General features: G+C 42.7%; 1 protein-coding gene across 2 annotated transcripts; it reads left to right on the top strand.

Annotated features, from left to right (window-relative positions):
• The first annotated feature begins 4404 nt into the window (after positions 1 to 4404).
• Positions 4405 to 18809, top strand: LOC112234557 (TBC1 domain family member 13). Of its 2 annotated transcripts, none has more exons than XM_024402733.2 (12): positions 4405 to 4470; positions 7342 to 7415; positions 7503 to 7543; positions 12712 to 12773; positions 13463 to 13562; positions 13734 to 13816; positions 14072 to 14231; positions 14697 to 14907; positions 16252 to 16415; positions 16649 to 16809; positions 17712 to 17769; positions 17881 to 18809. In XM_024402733.2, the coding sequence occupies exons 1-12, from the start codon at positions 4421 to 4423 to the stop codon at positions 17944 to 17946; spliced, it is 1230 nt and encodes a 409-aa protein (XP_024258501.1). In that variant the 5' UTR covers positions 4405 to 4420; the 3' UTR covers positions 17947 to 18809. The 2 variants fall into 2 exon arrangements, with proteins under 2 accessions (XP_024258501.1, XP_024258502.1); XM_024402734.2 differs by lacking the exon at positions 4405 to 4470 and adding an exon at positions 4644 to 4936.
• Positions 18810 to 20360: the final 1551 nt, after the last annotated feature.

The raw sequence follows: 20360 nt of genomic DNA on the forward strand, positions 1-20360 counted from the left end.
AGCTACACATGGGATAAACAAACGTACAGTCAATAACACAATAGAAAATCTGTATACAGTGTGTGCAAATTAAGTAAGGAGGTAAGGCCATAGGCCATAGTGACAAAGTAATTACAATTTAGCAATTAACACTGGAGTGATAGATGTGCAGATGAAGATGTGCAAGTAGAAATACCGTTGTGCAAAAGAGTAGAAAAAAATATATATATATAGGGATGAGGTAGGTAGTTGGTTGGATGGGCTATTTATAGATGGGCTGTGTACAGCTGCAGCGATCGGTAAGCTGCTCTGACAGCCGATGCTTGAAGTTACTGAGGGAGATATAAGTCTCCAACTTCAGTGATTTTTGCAATTCGTTCCAGTCATTGGCAGCAGAGAACTGGAAGGAAAGGCGGCCAAAGCAGGTGTTGGCTTTGGGAATGACCAGTGAAATATGCCTGCCGGAGCGCGTGCTACGGGTGGGTGTTGCTTTGGTGACCAGTGAGCTGAGATAAGGCAGAACTTTACCTAGCAAAGACTTATAGTTGACCTGGAGCCAGTGGGTTTGGCGACGAATATGTAGCGAGGACCAGCCAACGAGAGCATACAGGTCACAATGATAGGTAGTATATGGGGCTTTGGTGACAAAACGGATGGCACTGTGATAGACTGCATCCAATTTGCTGAGTAGAGTGTTGAAGGCTATTTTGTAAATGACATCGCCAAAGTCAGGACATCGTCAGGATAGTCAGTTTTACGAGGATATGTTTGGCAGCATGAGTGAAGGAGGCTTTGTTGCGAAATAGGAAGCCGATTCTAGATGTATACAAAATGGTGTCGTCTGCATGGAGGTGGATCAAAGAATCACCTGCAGCAAGAGCGACATCATTGATATACACAGAGAAAAGAGTCAGCCCGAGAATTGAACCCTGTGGCACCCCCATAGAGACTGCAAGAGGTCTGGACAACAGGCTGTCCGATTTGACACACTGAACTCTGTCTGAGAAGTAGTTAGTGAACCAGGCGAGGCAGTCATTAGAGGAACCAAGGCTGTTGAGTCTGCCGATAAGAATACGGTGATTGACAGAGTCGAAAGCCTTGGCCACGTCGATGAATACAGCTGCACAGTATTGTCTTTTATCGATGATGGTTATGATATCGTTTAGGACCTTGAGCATGGCTGAGGTGCACCCATGACCAGCTCTGAAGCCAGATTGCATAGCGGAGAAGGTACGGTGGGATTCGAAATGGTCGGTGATCTGTTTGTTCACTTGGCTTTCGAAGACTTTAGAAAGGCAGGGCAGGATGGATATAGGTTTGCCCCGACACTTCAACACTGCCCAAATGCTCTGTCCAAACACAAATATGCCTTGCACGGTATACAGTTTTGTAATGGTTTGGATCATAACTTTCAGTTGAAGGATACATTTTTCAAATACAAAAAAAGATACACCTACTAACTTTATGCATTTTCTTCTTTTTCTATGATATAATGGTGGCCCGCAAACCAACGTTAAAGGTGCATGCCGCCACCTACTCTGGTGGAGTGTATGGTCAATCACAGTTTACAACATTTCTAAATCCTCCTACCCAACTCAACAAAAAGAGCCCAACTAACTTCTAATAGCCCCATCCCCCAAATCCCTTCCAAATGCCCCCAACCCCATCCCACTTCAATGACCCTACACTTCAATCTTTCCCTCTCTTCAACATACTTACAACAATATAACAACACATGCTCCACCGTTTCATCGACCATACACAGACACAAACCATTCACATGCTTGCCAACCAGATGTAATAACAGGTTCAATGTACAATGTCCTAAGCGCAATTGAACAAACACCACCTCTTCCTCCATAATTTGACTTTTGAATCTTGGTCCACCAACCTTTATTTGGAGGGCATATAAATGACAGCCCTTGGGCTCAGAGTCCCATCTCTTCTGCCACACATCTATCAAAATGGCTCTGATCTTACATTTAGCCTCACCTCTACCCGGTGAAACATTAATATCAATTATATCTAATTTCAAAGCTCTTTTGGTTAACTGGTCTACAATTTCATTCCCTTCCACACCCGAATGTGCTGAGACCCTGCAGAATCTCACTACTACACCCATAACATTAATACCTCCAATAGTAGGTCACTCCTATTAGATTTACTATATTATAAACATTTAATACAGACAGAGAATCTGAGCATACTATAATTCTAACAGATTGTATGTCCTCCACCCACTGGAGGGCAACTTTTATCGCAAACATTAAATTCAGGAACGTAAACGCCTGCTCCTGTGCGCCCACTATCTGGTCCAACCTCCAAATCCTTCAAACCACTCTCTTCAGCAAGCTTTCCAACTGTCCAACCAAATCCACTGCCTTGTCTAGTAGTATATTCTCAACAGTCATCTAGAACAGTAGCAGTGGGATGATCAACCTCATTAGCCTTTCAACCTAGGCCAATAAGCTAATGACAATTGTTTACGCCGTTTATCCAAAGGAATCTCACCTAACTCCAGATGTTGATTTAAATGCACCAATACATATCCTTAAAGCTATATACTGGATTCTGTCCAGGTTCTGAAGCCAAGTCTTAGCCGCTGTTCCATAACATATACAACCGTAATCAATTGTCGTCCGTCCTTATCAGAGCTCTATAAATATCCATCAACAATTGTCTGTCAGCACCCCATTCGTAACTAGAGACCGAGCACATAAGAGTAATCTTCTTACACTTTGTTTCAACATTTATGACATGACCTTTCCATGTGTATCGCTCACTGAACCATAGACCCAAATATTTGTACCCTCCCCATAGGCTGTCCATATAGAAACAACTGTATATTATCACCAACTTTCTTCTTTGAGAAGAACATGCAACAAGAATTTGCCACTAACAATTTAAAACCCCAGTCAATCAACCATCTTTCAACATCCACTATAGCTTGTTGAATAGATTTGATCATGAGAGACATTCCTTCCCTTCTTCCAAATAGTTCCATCATCAGCATATACATCGTTAATCATAATGTTGAACAAAATAGGAGTGATAGCACTGCCTTGAGGAATACCACTGTCATCTCCATAGGCATCAGATAAAATGGATCCTATTTTAACTCGAAAAGAGTGATTAAATAAGGCCAAAACAAAGTTATATAATCTCCCACCAATACCACGTCTTTCCATCTTAATCAGTAGGCCTTCTCTCCACATAGTGTCAGAAGTATTTTCAATGTCAAAAAAGACAGTAGCCATTACTTATTTTATGATCAGAGTTTTTCAACATCATTACTTACCTTTACTAATGTATCCAAAGTAAGTCTACCTTTACGGAATACCCTTTGACATTGAATCAATAAACTTCTATGTTCCAGGAAATATTACAATCTATTGACTATCATCTTTTCTATAATTTGACACAAGTTAGAGGTCAGTGCTATTGGTCTATAACTATCAACACATGAAAGGTCCTTACCAGGCTTTACAAAAGGTAATATTACTGCACGTTTCCAACCAGAAGGTATAACCCCCCCCACTCCAAATCGTATTACATAATCCCAGGAGAACATGTATGACCTCATCAGGTAGATGCTTAAACATTACACAACTGATCATGACCTGGGGCTGTATATCCACAGCCTTTTAAGGCTAAACCCATTGGCATGTATGGTAAAGACAGCATCTAAAGAAGAGTCAACAGTGTCCATTAACGTCAGCATTTAAAATCTCACACCTGCGTATCTGTGTCTGGACCAACATAAGCAACATTTCCTACTTATTCCAGGCGAACTCTATTATTCCACTTATTCCAGGAGTAACCCTATTATTCCACTTATTCCAGGAGTAACCCTATTATTCCACTTATTCCAGGAGTAACCCTATTATTCCACTTATTCCAGGAGTAACCCTATTATTCCACTTATTCCAGGAGTAACCCTATTATTCCACTTATTCCAGGAGTAACCCTATTATTCCACTTATTCCAGGAGTAACCCTATTATTCCACTTATTCCAGGAGTAACCCTAATATTCCACTTATTCCAGGAGTAACTCTTTTTCCATAACCCTATTATTCCACTTATTCCACTTATTCCAGGAGTTCCAATTCCAGGATTATTCCACTTATTCCAGGAGTAACCCTCCACTTATTCCAGGAGTTATTTAACTTATTCCATTTCCAGGAACCCTAACCAGGAGTAACTATTCCACTTATTCCAGGAGTAATCCTATTATTCCACTTATTCCAGGAGTAACCCTATTATCTCCACCATTCTGCCTAATAGTTCAGCATTCTGCCTTGCAGCCTCTGCATAAGAGACATTATGAGTACTTTTATATATGTGGGCACCTCTAGCCCTTTTCTGCACGCTATATGCAGTTTAGCGAAGTTGCAACAGGTTGTGTTTAGAGTAACTCATACTTCCGACCAAAAATGTGGAATGGTCCAATTGAAATACATCCTGGGTGCAACTTTGCTAAACTGCGTACAGTAAGTGTATCTTTTGTATTTGAAATATTTTTTTTCTCGCTGGTATGAAAGTTAAGTTCCAAAGGGTTCCAAAACCGTATCGCAAGCGAGGATTATTAAAGTTTTTAAACGTTAAAACAGAGCGTCGGGATTGTAGTTCACATGGAGCCAGCCCCCTTGCGTCCTTAAGTGCTAAAATCATCCCTCGCTGCCAAATGCTGATGTAGTTTACAGTGAGAGAACAGTCGGAAATAGTGGTTTTCAAATATTAATGTTCATATTTTCAGTCAAACTTTTATAAGTTTGATTGCAAGAGAAATACACCTGCTTTTTTTCAAATGAAATTGGCAGGTGAGATCTGAAAGCAAACAGCAAAGTAATCTTTCCCAAGTCTCGTTGCGGATGTTTCACCACCGGAGTATTTTTCTTGTGGCACACGGGTCTTGCTTTTGGATTCATCCAACATGTCTAGTTCTTACAGAATCAGGTGAGCTGTAGATTTGATTTATACATGGAAAGTAGGCCATAATAACACATTCGATTAAATGTGATCTAGCTATGTTTGTCTACCGTAAATGTCATGCGATGCGTTCACTGTAATTGGTCGTGGATTATGAGGTGGTGGACTCTGAAAGCCCTGTGGGCTGACGTTAACTAGCCACCTCTGCCTATTGCGTTGTCTCGGGGAAATGGGAAATCATCTGCTAGCAACATCGAGGAAAATGTCAGCTTCATTGACCTGTACTATACTGCAGACAATGTTTTTAAATTCCAATCCGCTTGAATGGAAAACATGTTCCCTAGCTATCTGCTCAAACTAGCTGGCTCATTCATAGACTCAAGCAGTCCACTCCCTAAAGGAGCATTTAATTCGAGGTTTTAATGAACGATGTAGTGGCAAACATTATGAAGGACTAAGAGAAAATGCAGAAGTGCTGCTAGCTACCTAATTCATCATATACAATTATGCAACTAAGCAAGGTTGCTAACATCATGCACACATTCTCCACTGATCAAATGATCAAAACAAACTGGAGACCCTTTTAAACGAGACAGTCAAACCTGTGCGTTGTATTGGACTTCATGTTAATTATAAGCCCCAAATACAGGGAGAAGTACAAACTAGTCTACTCAAGATGCAATGTTGCTATATAGCCTATTGCATAACATTTGGCCTATGCAATGGACATACTAACAGGACATCCTTTGAAATTCTTGAGAGACAAGGGCAGTTCAAAGCAGGACACACTAATTCACTTGTATTAAAAATATTTTCACTTCGCATTTGGCAGTATCAAACAGTAGCCAAGAAAATGCACTCTTTGTAAATAAAACTGTTCAAATGCCTACTACAGTAACCTAATTTCTTTGAAGGCTGAAATTTTGCTGCAAGGCTTAGTTGCAAGAAGCTGAAGGTTACTCATTATAAAGCTTCCCTGGCGTTTAGGCTACTATTCACTCATGCTTCTGGACTTTCTTGTTCCAGGAAAAGACTGGATCCAATGTTATGAAGGGCAATCAAAGTTATGGTTTAACTGTGACAGCAAAGCACTTTTGCCTGGTGTTCGTTAATGATCTGAGGTCAGGGCTGGTGTCTCGTGAGCACTGGTGTTTGATAAAAAACAGATGAACTGTTTTCCCTTTGAATAGCCCCAAGCTGAGTAACTTTGCTGATCATCTGCAGTTTTCCAGAGAGCCATGACAAACAGGATGTAGCTGCCGGTGAAGTCAAGGAAAGAGAATAGGAAAGAGAAATTGCTATTACAGGAGAAAGGCATACTAGATTGAAATCAAGTAACTTTTTATTTGGTTCTGTAGGTTAGAACAAAATCTGAATATCACAGATATGGTGTATTTAAGAATGGGCACAACTCTCTGATGTTGAATCGCTGAATAGCCAATCCTGTCAGTTCTACACACACTTCTTTCTATAAGACCTGCTGTAGCCTATAACCAACTGTCTGCTGTATAGTCTAGGCCTTTGAGTTTTTTTGTCTAAATCATTCACAATCAGTCCGCCCGATCTATTTTGAGTTCCTCTGGGAGAATCAATACTTGTTTTCCTGGTAGTGGTAATGCAGCCTAACCACCACATCAATGGGTCCTGTGATTTGGCTGGATAGTCAGCTGATCATAACAGCAGGACAGCCCACATTGATCATGGAACCACATAGGTGTCACTGTCTCCATGCAGTCCAGCTGTAAGAAGGATGTTTCAGTGAATAGGCTAGTGGCAGTACTGCAGTTTGAATGAGTAATTCAGCAGTGTTACAAAACCAATAAAGGGGTACTTTGACCAAGTCCCTCCATTTTGTATGTTATGTTGGTTGTACCATAAGAACAGTTGGAGCAGGTTGTGTTGGTAAATCAGAATGTCAAAGACCGTATACTTAGCAGTTGTCTAGGGTGGAAGTTGAACTACTTAATGTTGCTATGGGTGTCTATGGCTATAGGTACCAAGTTAGGGGAGGGTATTTTGGTCACCCCCTCCTTTTCTGGGCACATGATTTGACCCCCCCCCCCACACACACACACACACACACACACACACACAGTCAATGCACAAGGTAAACAAATGGAACCGTGCAGCCCTTTGTAGATTGTGACACAAAATAATGTGTTTTGCAATCTTTTGGATCCTTTCCTCCTCCTTTATTTGTGGTTGTTACAGTAAACATATTAGTCTACCCAATCAGAACACCCAGTCCTATATTGTTTATGTCTGTCTGCTGCATGTGTAATAATCTGAACGAGGCATTATAGGAATGTTACCTTCCTCATTCTCGATGGGAGGCATTCTTTTATGATCTACCATGAATGCAACAAACAATATGCCTCTTTCAACACAACCTACTTTGAGATGTTATTTTTCCCTTTCTTGTGCAAATGAAGGATCCAGGAGTTCAAGGTGGCCTTGAGTGAAGATAAGCTTGACTTAAAGGTGCTTCGGGAACTTTGCTTCAGCGGTAAGCAAGAGCTTTGCTTTCACCATAAAAACAATGTAATGTTCCATATTTTATTAACACATTTTCATGTTTCCTATCTCTCTCCAGGTATCCCGTTTGAAGGAGGCATCCGTGCACTTTGCTGGAAAGTGAGTTACTCCAGCCCCTTAATAGACAGAGTGCATTCGGAAAGTATTCAGACCCCTTGACTTTTTTCACATTTTGTTACTCTACACACAATACCCCATAATGACAAAGCAAAAAACTGATATCAAATTTGCATAAGTATTCAGACCCTTTACTCTGTATTTTATTGAAGCACCTTTGGAAGTGATTACAGCCTTGAGTCTACTTGGGTAAGATGCTACAAACTTGACACACCAGAATTTGGGGAGTTTCTCCTGGCTCTGGTTGGGTCACTCAAGGACATTCAGAGACTTGTCCCGAAGCCACTTGTTTGTTGTCTTGGCTGTGTGCTTAGGGTCGTTGTCCTGTTGAAAGGTGAACCTTCGCCCCAATCTGAGATCCTGAGCGTTCTGGAGCAAGTTTTCATAAAGGATCTCTCTCTACTTTGCAGTCCCTGCTGTTGAAAAACATCCCCACAGCAGGATGCTGCCACCACCATGCTTCACCATAGGGATGGTGCCAGGTTTCCTCCAGACGTGACGCTTGGCATTCAGCCCAAAACGTTCAATCTTGGTTTCACCAGACCAAACAATCTTGTTTCTCATGGTCTGAGAGTCCTTTAGGTGCCTTTTGGCCAACTCCAAGCGGGCTGTCATGTGCCTTTCACTGAGGAGTGGCTTTCTTCTGACCACTCTATCATAAAGGCCTGATTAGAGTGCTGCAGAGAAGGTTGTCCTTTTGGAAGGTTCTCCCATCTCCACAGAGGAACTTTGGAGCTCTGTCAGTGACAATTTGGTTCTTGGTCACCTCCCTGACCAAGGCCCTTCTCCCCTCAGTTTGCCCGGGCGGCCAGCTCTAGGAAGAGTCTTGGTGATTCCAAACTTCTTCTATTTAAGAATGATGGAGGCCACTGTCTTTTGTTGACCTTCAATGCTGCAGAAAAATGTTGTTACCCTTCCCCAGATCTGTGCCTCGACACAATCCTGTCTCGGAGCTCTACGGACAATTCCTTCGACTTCATGGTTTGATTTTTGCTCTGACATGCACTGTAAACTGTGAAGCTTTATATAGACAGGATGTTTGCCTTTCCAAGTCATGTCCAATCAATTGGATTTACCACAGGTGGACTCCAATCAAGTTGTAGAAACATCTAAAGGATGATAAATGGAAACATGATGCACCTGAGCTCAATTTGTAGATGATAATGGCGCTGGAGGGGATGGCTGCTGTTTTACAGGCTCCTAACAAACTGCTATTTTGTTTGTTTTTCCAGTTTTTTTGTAACTTATTTTGTACATAATGTTGCTGCTACCGTCTCTTGTGACCGAAAAGAGCTTCTGGACATCAGAACAGTGATTACTCACCTCAAACTGGACGAAGATTTTTTCTTTAATGAGTCTGACTCGAAGGATATACTGCTTTGTCAAGACAAGGCCCAAATCCCCATCATTCGTGTGAAGAAAATATGGAAATACAGGGGGCGGAGGTCTGGGTGCCTTGTGAGAATTAATTGGCGAGTGAGTAAACCACCACTACCCTCCGTATTATTGGCCAACGTGCAATCATTGGAAAACAAACTGGACGCTCTACGATTAAAACTATCCTACCAACGGGACATTAAAAACTGTATCTTATGTTTCACCGAGACTTGACTGAATGATAACATGGACAATACAGAGCTGGCTGGCTTCTCCTTTTCCCAGCAGGACAGAGCAGCTATGTCTGGTAAGACGAGGGGTGGGGGTGTGTGTCTATTTGTCAGTAACTGCTGGTGGTGCCCCATGTCTAATATTAAAGAAGTCTTGAGGTATTGCTCGCCTGATGTAGAATACCTCATGATAAGCTCTAGACCACACTATCTACCAAGAGAGTTCATATCTATATTATTCGTAGCCATCTATTTACCACCACAAACCGATGCTGGCACTCAACAAACCGATGCTGGCACTAAGACCCCACTCAACGAGCTGTATAAGGCCATAAGCGAACAAGAAAAAGATCAATCCAGAAGCAACGCTCCTAGTGGACGGGGACTTTAATGCAGTCAAACTTAAATCCGTTTGACCTCATTTCTACCAGCATGTCACGTGTAACCAGAGGAGAAATACAACTCTAGACCACCTTTACTCCACACACAAGAGACGCATACAAAGCTCTCCCTCGCCCTCCATTTGGCAAATCTGACCAGAATTCTAACCTCCTGATTCCTGCTTGCAAGCAAAAACTAAAGAAGGAAATACCAGTGACTCGCTCAATACAGAAGTGGTCAGATGACGCAGATTAGAGGTCGACCGATTATGATTTTTCAACGCCGATACCGATTTATTGGAGGACCAAAAAAAGCTGATACCGATTTTATATATGTAATAATGACAATTACAACAATACTGAATTAACACTTTTATTTTAACTTAATATAATACATCAAAATCAATTTAGTCTCAAATAAATAATGAAACGTTCAATTTGGTTTAAATAATGCAAAAACAAAGTGTTGGAGAAGAAAGTAAAAGTGCAATATGTGCTATGTAAGTTAGCTAACGTTTCAGTTCCTTGCTCAGAACATGAGAACATATGAAAGATGGTGGTTCCTTTTAACATGAGACTTCAATATTCCCAGGTAAGACGTTTTAGGTTGTAGTTATTATAGGAATTATAGGACTATTTCTCTCAATACCATTTGTATTTCATATACCTTTGACTATTAGATGTTCTTATAGGCACTATAGTATTGACAGCCTAATCTCTGGAGTTGATAGGCTTGAAGTCATAAACAGCGCTGTGCTTCAAGCATTGAAACTATAATTTCAAAAACAAAACATTTATTCTTTCAGTGAAATACGGAACCGTTCCGGGTGGCAAGCCTAAGTCTAAATATTGCTGTTACATTGCACAACCTTCAATGTTATGTCATCATTTTGTAAAATTCTGGCAAATGAATTACGGTCTTTGTTAGGAAGAAATGGTCTTCACACAGTTCCCAACAAGCCATGTGTACTCAAAGCATGCGCGGACCAACTGGCAAGTGTCTTCATTGACATTTTCAACCTCTCCCTGACCGAGTCTGCAATACCTACTTTTCAAACAGACCACCATAGTCCCAGGTGCCCAAAATTGCGACTGTAACCTGCCTAAATGATTACCGCCCCGTAGCACTCACTTCGGTAGCCATGAAGTGGTTTGAAAGGCTTGTCATGGCTCATATCAACACCATCATGCCAGAAACCCTAGACCCACTCCAATTCGCATACCTCCCCAACAGATCCACAGATGTCTCAATTGCACTCCACACAGCCCTTTCCCACCTGGACAAAAGGAACACCTATGTAAGAAAGCTGTTTGTTGACTACAGCTCAGCGTTCAACACCATAGTGCCCAAAAGGCTCATCACTATGCTAAGGACCCTGGGACTAAACACCTCCCTCTGCAACTGGATCCTGGACTTGCTGATGTGTCGCCCCCAGGTGGTAAGGGTAGGCAACAACACATCTGCCACGCTGATCCTCAACACTGGGGCCCCTTGGGTGCGTGCTTAGTCCCCACCTGTACTCCCTGTTCACCCACGACTGCGTGGCCCAATTCGAATCATTAAGTTTGCTGACAACACAACAGTCATAGGCCAGATCACCGACAACGATGAGACAGCCTACAGGGAGGAGGTCGGAGACCTGGCAGTGTGGTGCCAGGACAACAACCGCTCTCTCAATGTGAGCAAGTCAAAGGAGCTGATTGTGGACTATAAGAAAAGTAGGGCCCTACATGCCGCCATTAACATCGACAGGACTCAAGTGGAACGGGTCGAGAGTTTCAAGTTCTTTGGATTCCACATCACCAACAAACTATCCTGGTCCAAACACACCAAGACAGTTGTGAAGAGGGCACAACAACACCTTTTCCCTCTTAGGAGACTGAAAAGATTTGGTCCCCAGATCCTCAAAGTCCCACAGCTGCTCTGTACTTTGCAGTCCCTGCCGTTGAAAAACATTCCCACAGCAGGATGCTGCCACCACCATGCTTCACCATAGGGATGGTGCCAGGTTTCCTCCAGACGTGACGCTCGGTTGTATTACCGCCTGGTGTGGCAACTGATCAGCATCTGACCGGAAGGCACTACAGAGGGTTGTGTCTACAGCCCAGTTCATCACTGGGGCCGAGCTTCCTGCCATCCAGGGACTATACTAGGTGGTGTCAGAGAAAGGCCCAAAAACTTGTCAAAGGCTCCAGTCAACCAAGTCATAGACTGTTCTCTCTGCTACCGCACGGCAAGCGGTACCAGCGCACCAAGTCTAGGACCAAAAGGCTCCTTAACAGCTTCAACCACTAAGCCATACGACTGCTGAACAATTAATCAGATGGCCACCCAGACTATTTACATTGACACCCTCCCCCTCCATTTGTTTTTACCTTGCTGCTACTCACTGTTTATTATCTATGCATAGTCACTTCACCCCTACCTACATGTACAAATTACCTTGACTAACCTTTACCCCCGCACATTGACTTCTTGTAATTGAGTCTAGGCTACTGTTCAAATGTTGCTGTAATGTTTCTCATTGCATGGTGTTGTGTTGCAAGTTTAGTTTTCTGGAAAGTCATTGTCAAGCTTTAAAAACCGAAGCCAGACTTCAACATTTTAGTAGCCTAGGACTGTGGCATGTGTCTGTACAGTTTATGTACACTTTCCCTCCGCCGCCCGCTGTAAACGGGATACACAAAAGTAGCTCTATTGACATTGAATTCACGGATGCGAGTGCATCAGGCTGTAATTTCCTGAAGTAGTTGACTCATCTGTTGACTCACTGTCCTTTAGTAGTAAGGTGTACCCACGTGTGAATGATTTATTTTATCACTTTTTTTGGTCAGTGCCATTAGTGACGATATGATGCAGCGCACTGGCTTGTGTGTGGATCTGGGAGGAGGAGTGTGTCTGTGGCCAATGCACTGCCTTTTGGCGTGCAGCACGTTTGCAATGCAGTGCATCGGGGGTGGTATGGAGGCGGGCCAAAATGAATTGACAACCCAAGTAATTGCGCGGGCTGGATGGAAATGTGTCACGGGCCGGATTCAGCCCGCAGGCCTTTTGTTTGACACCTGATCTACAGTATGTAGTATTAGTTTAAGCCTGTTGTTCTAACCGTTTCTGTGAATGGTTGGGGTTCACATTTCTGATGACATGCTTCAATGTTTCCAGGTCCTGCTCAATTACCTGCCTTTGGACCAGCTGATATGGGAGTCCTTCCTCAAAAAGCAGAGGTACAAATGTCTCCAACAGTGCTGGTGGACTCCTCTTTATCAACAGGAGGAGATTAATGGACATGTTTTGTACTCTGTGTATAAAGTGCATGAAAACATCTACTGCTCAAGACTTAGACACTGTGTGTGTCCTTCCATCTTTGCCTGAATTATACCTTGGTAGCTAACCAGTTCTTAGTCAAGTATATCACTCCTGTCCCACTGGAGTTTACTTTTGAATCCCTCAGATTTGAGTGTTTCTAGACAAACAGCTGAGTCATAATGGAACCCATTAAAATCTCACTCTAAAACACAACACCCAGCACCGAACAGCTATATCAGGTCTGCTCGGCCCGGGAAACAGTGATGGTGATGATGAGTCATGCTTGTCTGCTGCTTCTATTGGCTCATCCCTGACATTATTCAAATACTTACAATACTTCAAGTGTTTGGTTGATCCTGCCTGAAGTGCCTTTACTGGCAAGAAACAATGCCTAGCCCCTAGTCAATTCATGTAAACCAGAGCGAATTGGGTCAGTATAAGAAATATGTTGGTGTCTCCATGATATCATGGCTGTATCTTTGAGGACTTTTCACCCCAAAGTCAAAATCGAGTCAAATTGAACTCCTTAAAGGAAACTACTAGGCGTTTCAGTCTCTTGCGGTTACCCACAGGCATAGAGATGATTGTATGTATTTGTGACCCACAGGGAGGTGTACTCCCAGTTCCTAAAGGAGATGATCATCCAACCAGGCATCGCTAAGGCCAACCTGGGCCTCTCCAGAGAGGACGTGACAATGGAGGACCACGTGAGTTTCCCTTCTCCTCTCCCTATTTTTTTTTGCCCTCAACATATTAACATTTCCTACTCTGATACACACTACTGGACTGTCTGAGCCAATGGATATATGATCTTTCACAGATCAGTCTCCCATACATTCATTAAACATGCCCTCTTTCTATCTGTCTCGCTCTCTCAGCCTCTCAACCCCAACCCAGACAGCAAGTGGAACAACTACTTCAGAGACAACGAGGTGCTGCTACAGATTGATAAAGATGTTCGGTAGGTCTGACTGCCTGGGCAACCAGCTAGGTACTTCTTTGGCTGACTGAAGTGCATCTCCATGTATTTTAAGTCACTCATCCTTTAGAGCAGGGGCAAGCATCTTGACTGATGATTAAAGTCTATTCATGTATTCCAGTACCCAGTCATGTAATACCATCTCCAAAAAGGCAGAAGATTGGAAGCAGTGGCTCTCTCATGGAAGCCTTATGTTCCACATAGGAATACACTAACTAGTGTATTTCATGACGGCAGGCGCTTGTACCCCGACATGGCGTTCTTCCAGCGGCCAACAGACTACCCCTGCCAGCTGATCCTGGATCCCCAGAACGACTACGAGACACTCAGGCGCCGTGTGGAACAGACTACCCTCAAGGCCCAAACTGTGGACCGCAACCGCAGCGGGGTCACCAATGTGAGTGAGAGGCGGGAGAGTCGTGTGCGTTTTTGTTTTTTATGTGTATGAACAGACATATTGGTCTGTCAATGTTAATGCCTCCACTTCCGGAGGCAGCAGGGTGACCTTGTTTCGGTAATGCCAGGGGAAACACTATTCAGATGGGCTGACTCTACCACCCTGTGTTATGTTCAATGCCCCACTCCTGCTTTAAGCAATGCAGTCATGATGTGCACGCAGTGGTGCGTGTGTACTGCAAGGTCCAGGTGAGTGTATTGGCTCGACGATGATGGGTCGATAACCTTTATTTTACTTATGGGTGTTTTAAGTTTGTGTCCATTTCCATCCCATAACAATTGACTGGATGCCCCTCCAATGGTCTTCTATGGCTGAGAGCTGTAGTGCTTCAACTGCTTTCAGAACTAGGACTGGTTTCTCATCCGGTCCTAATTCTTTCCTCTGTTTTCCGCTCCCCATCTCCAGGTGAGCTCCCCGGGCAAGGCCCTTAACCTGTACCCGTCCAACGAGTACGAGGTGCTGCCCAGCGGCTGCGAGGCACACTGGGAGGTGGTGGAGCGAATCCTGTTCATCTACGCCAAGCTCAACCCGGGCATCGCCTACGTGCAGGGCATGAACGAGGTGGTGGGCCCTATCTACTACACCTTTGCCACCGACCCCAACAACGAGTGGAAAGGTGGGTGCAGGAGGGGATGTGTTCGTGCGTGTGTATTTTGGGAGCATAGCAGAAGGCATATTTTCATCTCTAGTGCAGATGAACAAATAAATTCCTATTGTATTAAACGTAAACATCAGCCCAATCTGCTGCTGCCTGCATCTACTTCCCTATTTTAGTCCCATTCCACTGGTTTCTGCATCAGAATTCTAATGTTCTGTGATGCACTGGGTCAAGCTGAGTCAGCACTGCCACCTACAGGACAAATGAGGGATGGCCAACATTTCATATGTTTCCCATCTCATCTACAGATATTTATTGTGCCACCTCTAAAGAAGTATTTTACTAGCTAGATTTCAGTCCAATCTGCGACAGATTTTCATGCAAATATTATTAAAAAGGCTATGTGTGATGACGTAATGCACATAAAAACCACTTTTGCTCTGAAGTTCTCAACGAATAAAAAACAAGTTCAGTATGTTTCCATGGCATTTTCCACTCTATGGTTTTATCACAAACTTGCCGAGTCTTCCCTCTAGACAACAGTTCACTGATAAAGTGGACAGGTTAGGGTGTATGATGAGATGGATAAGATCAAGATCATTCTTATTTGTTAATTGGATGCTAATCACCGATCATCATGTCACTAACATACAAATTAAGACCCAGGATATTTATTGGAATTGAGCATCAAGCTCATCACTGTGTACATTCACCATCCTATGAAGTACATCATAACTTATTTCATCTGTAGCCTAATAAACGGCATGCTTTTTCAAGTCGTAGTCGGACCACTACACAACATAGCATCGCATGACTGCAAATCTACCTCGACTTGATAGAATAACTATCAACAATTGCACAAGAAATTGTTTTCACCCCAATTTGTCACATAATTAATTTTACAGACACAAAAAGATCCCACAATGTCAAACGAACAAATTTTCTGTCAAAATTATTATAATTTTTTTTTTACCCCTTTTTCTCCCCAATTTCGTGGTATCCAATTGTCCCATCGTTACAACTCCCATACGGACTCGGGAGAGGTGAAGGTCGAGAGACGTGCGTCCTCCAAAACCCAGTCAAGCCTTAGACCACTACGCCACTCTGGAGGACTGACATTTTTGAAATTGTACCGACACTTCCTGTTTCCATCACAGCTGTCTTGATTTGTTTTTATATGGTATGACTTTACTTGCAAAATAACTGTTGATGGAAACATGGTTACTGTCTATAGTATATTAGTATATTATATATATATACTAGTATATTTGAATGACTGGCAGTCGTTGAACAGTCAGACACAGTTGACACTAGGTAGGGCATGATTGATCGACTGACTGATTTGCCTGTCCAACCAATCAGAGCACGCCGAGGCAGACACCTTCTTTTGTTTCACCAACCTGATGTCAGAGAACCGGGACATGTTCATCAAGAGCCTGGACGACTCGCAGTGCGGCATCACCTACAAGATGGAGAGCGTCTACTCCATGCTCAAAGAGAAGGACATGGACCTCTATATGAAACTGGTGAGCAAAGGCCTCTTGGGCCCAGTCCCAAAACAATCCCTAAGCCCTTTCCCTAGGGGGGCAGATTTTGTATAAGGTGCACATTTATTTATTTTTCTCATGTAATTACAAAAAGTGTGTTGGATTTAGTTAAATGACTTCATTTAGTGGGATAATGTTTTGTTTGTAATAATGATGGAGGCTAGTTAAATTTTTCAACCTCTCTCTCTCCCTTCCTCCCTTCTCTCTAACAGCAGGAGCAGAACATCAAGCCACAGTACTTCACCTTCCGCTGGTTGACCCTGCTGCTGTCCCAGGAGTTCCTCCTGCCCGACGTCATCCGCATCTGGGACACGCTCTTCTCCGACCAGGACCGCTTCGACTTCCTCATCCTGGTCTGCTGCGCCATGCTCGTGTGAGTTCCTGTTAAAGGAATTTAACAATTCCCAAATGTGTTCATTACCCAATTCAATTTAAATCACTCTGTCTGTTTCTAAGAATTTGTAAGATCCTTATTTGCATAAAATGGACAGAGACCAGTCTATCAAAATTAGCCAATAGTATTTATTCTCGGAGCGCTGCTCATAGAACCATGTACAACAGCTTATATATCACATATGACGTCATAGGTTATAAAATGTCTCTCCTCCTCTCGACCAGGACAAAGCAGGTTCAAAAGTTAATTCCAACTCACTAGCGCACATACATGACACACTATACCTAGATTAACTCCTGAAGTCTCACCATAGTTTATTACCCCTTAGCAGACAGTTCCAGTCCCCCCCCAGATACGGAAAACCTGGAGGGGCTCTCGCTGTCTTATTTTATCGCCACAGAGTTATAGCTGAGTCGGTTCAAACATAGGTTAAGGTTCCTCTTTGCTTACTTTAGACACACACATACATTCCTTCTTCCACAGTGGTTATCATTTCCAATTACCCCTTATCCATGCTACATAACCTCTTTCTTAGGAACTAACATTATTAATCAGATATTGTAAAACAGGGTAGAGTTTAATTAGTTATAGTTCTATTTAAATGTACACATTGTTTAGTCATTATTCATACATTTCCTAACAGTTCCCCCTTCTGTCCTGCCCAGCAATGAACCACTACCCCCTGGGCAAACCCGTGTCCATAACTCCAGATGGACCCCATACCCAATTCCCTAAGTCTGTTGATTTTTTTTAGGAATGCAATGCAATTCCTGAATTGACTTGAATTTGAATGGATTTGGATAGGAATTTGATCTTACCGTATAATGTGTTATGTTTGTTATTTCTGTCCTGATTGGCATGCTTGTCCTGTGTGGTTTCAGACTGATTCGAGATCAGTTGCTGGCAGGAGATTTCACAGTCAACATGAGACTGTTGCAGGTAAGACCATCTAAAAGGGTCTATCCAAATAGTGGGGCCATTATAGGTCATGCTTGGGCAACTAAGGAGGTTTTATTTGACATTTGACTGATTGTCCATGTTCTTTTTCAGGACTACCCCATCTCAGATGTCCACACCATCCTGGCCAAGGCCAAGGAGCTTCAGGGTGGCTCATAGCCACCCCTCCCCCTATCTCCCTCTCCTGGATTTGGGGGATGCACCATTGAAACTGGTAACCCTAGGTGACAACAAGGCCCCATTGCACCCTGGGTGGGAGAGGAAGCCACCTGGTGCCGGGGTGGTGCACGGTTTCCTCAAAGCAACCAAACTCAATACTTAGTCTTCTTGTCTCACTCTCACGGCCCGACAGTATTTCCACTCTCTCAGAGAGGGTGTGTGGGCTCAAGCTATTTATTTTTGCACTGAACACTTGAAAAAAATGACAATCTACATATATGAAGCAGAGAAACCAGTTACCCATACAACAGCCTCATTATAAAGTGTGTCAGTGCTATTATAACACTCCTAGGTTATTTTAATAGTATGGTTTTTTTCTTTCAGTTTGTTTATTTTTACATGTGAACATGGTTATTTTTTATTGTGGAGCTCGTACGAAAGACGAAATGTAATACTACCGTGTAAAGTCTAACCACAACAAAAAATGAGTATAGATTGAGCCAGCCACTTGAATCTCCAATATTAATGTATGTTTGCAAAATGTTGGTATCAAATGGATGGGGTATGAAACCTGTACCTTACTCACTAACCCAAAGTGCATGCTTATACGTTAGCCCAAAAGCTAATGAAAAAACAAATGAACCCTTGATTGTCTTAAATCTAGTCTTAGGGGGAAATTGATACAGTGATGATGGTCTATTTTATTGTAAGGGCATTACTTTGCAAACAAAACAGTCAGATTAAATTGGGCATTCAAGTTTTTAATATATTTTGAGTCATTTCTTAATATATTTTGAGTCATTTCTGGTCGCATTAAAAAAGTGGTTCACATGTAAAGCATAATAAATGGAACATTAATGACATGTTGAGTGAAGAATAACACATTGTGCTCTGTTGGATAATTAGAGAGAACAAATTATTGATGATAATAACTAAATATGTATAATTAATGACATTAAAATGCTATGATAACATTTCTGTACTCAGATAATGGAATTGACAGATAACAGAGCTGACAACTGAAAATCACTAACATTTAATGTGTTATTGTTTTTTTTTGGTCTCAAAACACTAACAGTTACCACAAAGTTAATACACCATTGAAATGTACCTTTTCAAACTGTAGGACCTACATAATAATGTGATACTTCGTTAAGTACACAGAGAATGTCTTGCTTAGTAATGATAATTTAATCATTATGATTATTATGATACAGCTCACGAAACAGTTACCTTTTTACTGTTTGCGTTTCAGATTGATTGGCACTCCCTAGTATCGCCATCCATTTCGGTCTACAGTACATTTGGAAAGTATTCAGACCCCTTAACCTTTTCCACCTTTTGTTACGTTCCAGCCTTATTCTAAAATTGATTCAATGTTTTTTCCCTCTCAATCTACACACAATACCCCATAATTACATCACAATACCCCATAATGACATCACAATACCCCATAATGACATCACAATACCCCATAATGACAAAGCAAAAACAGGTTTTTAGAAATGTTTGCAAATACATTTGTTTAATCACATTTACATTACTATTCAGACCCTTTTCTCAGTACTTTATTGAAGCACCTTTGGCAACGATTACAGCCTTGTCTTCTTGGGTATGACGCTACAAGCTTGGCACACTTGTATTTGGGGAGTTTCTGACATTCTTCTCTGCAAATCCTCTCTAGCTCTGTCAGGTTCGATGGTGAACGACACTGCACAGCTATTTTCAGGTCTCTCCAGAGATGTTCGATCGGGTTCAAGTCCGGCCTCTGGCTGGGCCACTCAAAGACATTCAGAGACTTGTCCCGAAGCCACTCTTGCGTTGTCTTAGCTGTGTGATTAGGGTCGTTGTCCTGTTGGGAGGTGAACGTTCGGCCCAGTCTGAGGTCCTGAGAGCTCTGGAGCAGGTTTTCATCAAGAATCTCTCTGTACTTTGCTCCGTTCATCTTTGCCTCGATCCTGACTAGTCAGTCCCTGCTGCTGAAAAACATCCCCACAGCATGATGCTGCCACCACCATGCTTCGCCGTAGGGATGGTGCCAGGTTTCCTCCAGACGTGACGCTTGGCATTCAGGCCAAAGAGTTCAATTTTGGTTTCATCAGACCAAAGAGTCTTGTTTCTCATGGTCTGAGAGTCTTTAGGTGCCTTTTGGTAAACTCCAAGCAGGCTGTTGTGCCTTTTACTGAGTGGCTTCCGTCTGGCCGCTCTACTATAAAGGCCTGATTGGTGGAGTGCTGCAGAGATGGTTGTCCTTTTGGAAGGTTATCCCATCTCCAGAGAGGAACTCTAGAGCTCTGTCAGAGTGATCATCGGGTTCTTGGTTATCTCCCTGTCCAAGTCCCTTCTCCCCCGATTGCTCAGTTTGGCCGGGCGGACGGCTCTAAGAAGAGTCTTTGTGGTCAAATTTCTTCCGT

Source organism: Oncorhynchus tshawytscha, linkage group LG33 (assembly GCF_018296145.1).
Source record: "Oncorhynchus tshawytscha isolate Ot180627B linkage group LG33, Otsh_v2.0, whole genome shotgun sequence".
NCBI classification, from domain to species: domain Eukaryota; kingdom Metazoa; phylum Chordata; class Actinopteri; order Salmoniformes; family Salmonidae; genus Oncorhynchus; species Oncorhynchus tshawytscha.

Excerpts from the sequence above, each read along its gene's own strand:
- LOC112234557 (XM_024402733.2), top strand. The coding sequence starts at position 4,421 with ATGGTCCAATTGAAATACATCCTGGGTGCAACTTTGCTAAACTGCGTA. Across the intron at positions 12,774-13,462 it reads TCCTTCCTCAAAAAGCAGAG|GGAGGTGTACTCCCAGTTCC; the intron begins GTACAAATGTCT and ends TGTGACCCACAG. Across the intron at positions 14,232-14,696 it reads ACCGCAGCGGGGTCACCAAT|GTGAGCTCCCCGGGCAAGGC; the intron begins GTGAGTGAGAGG and ends CCCCATCTCCAG.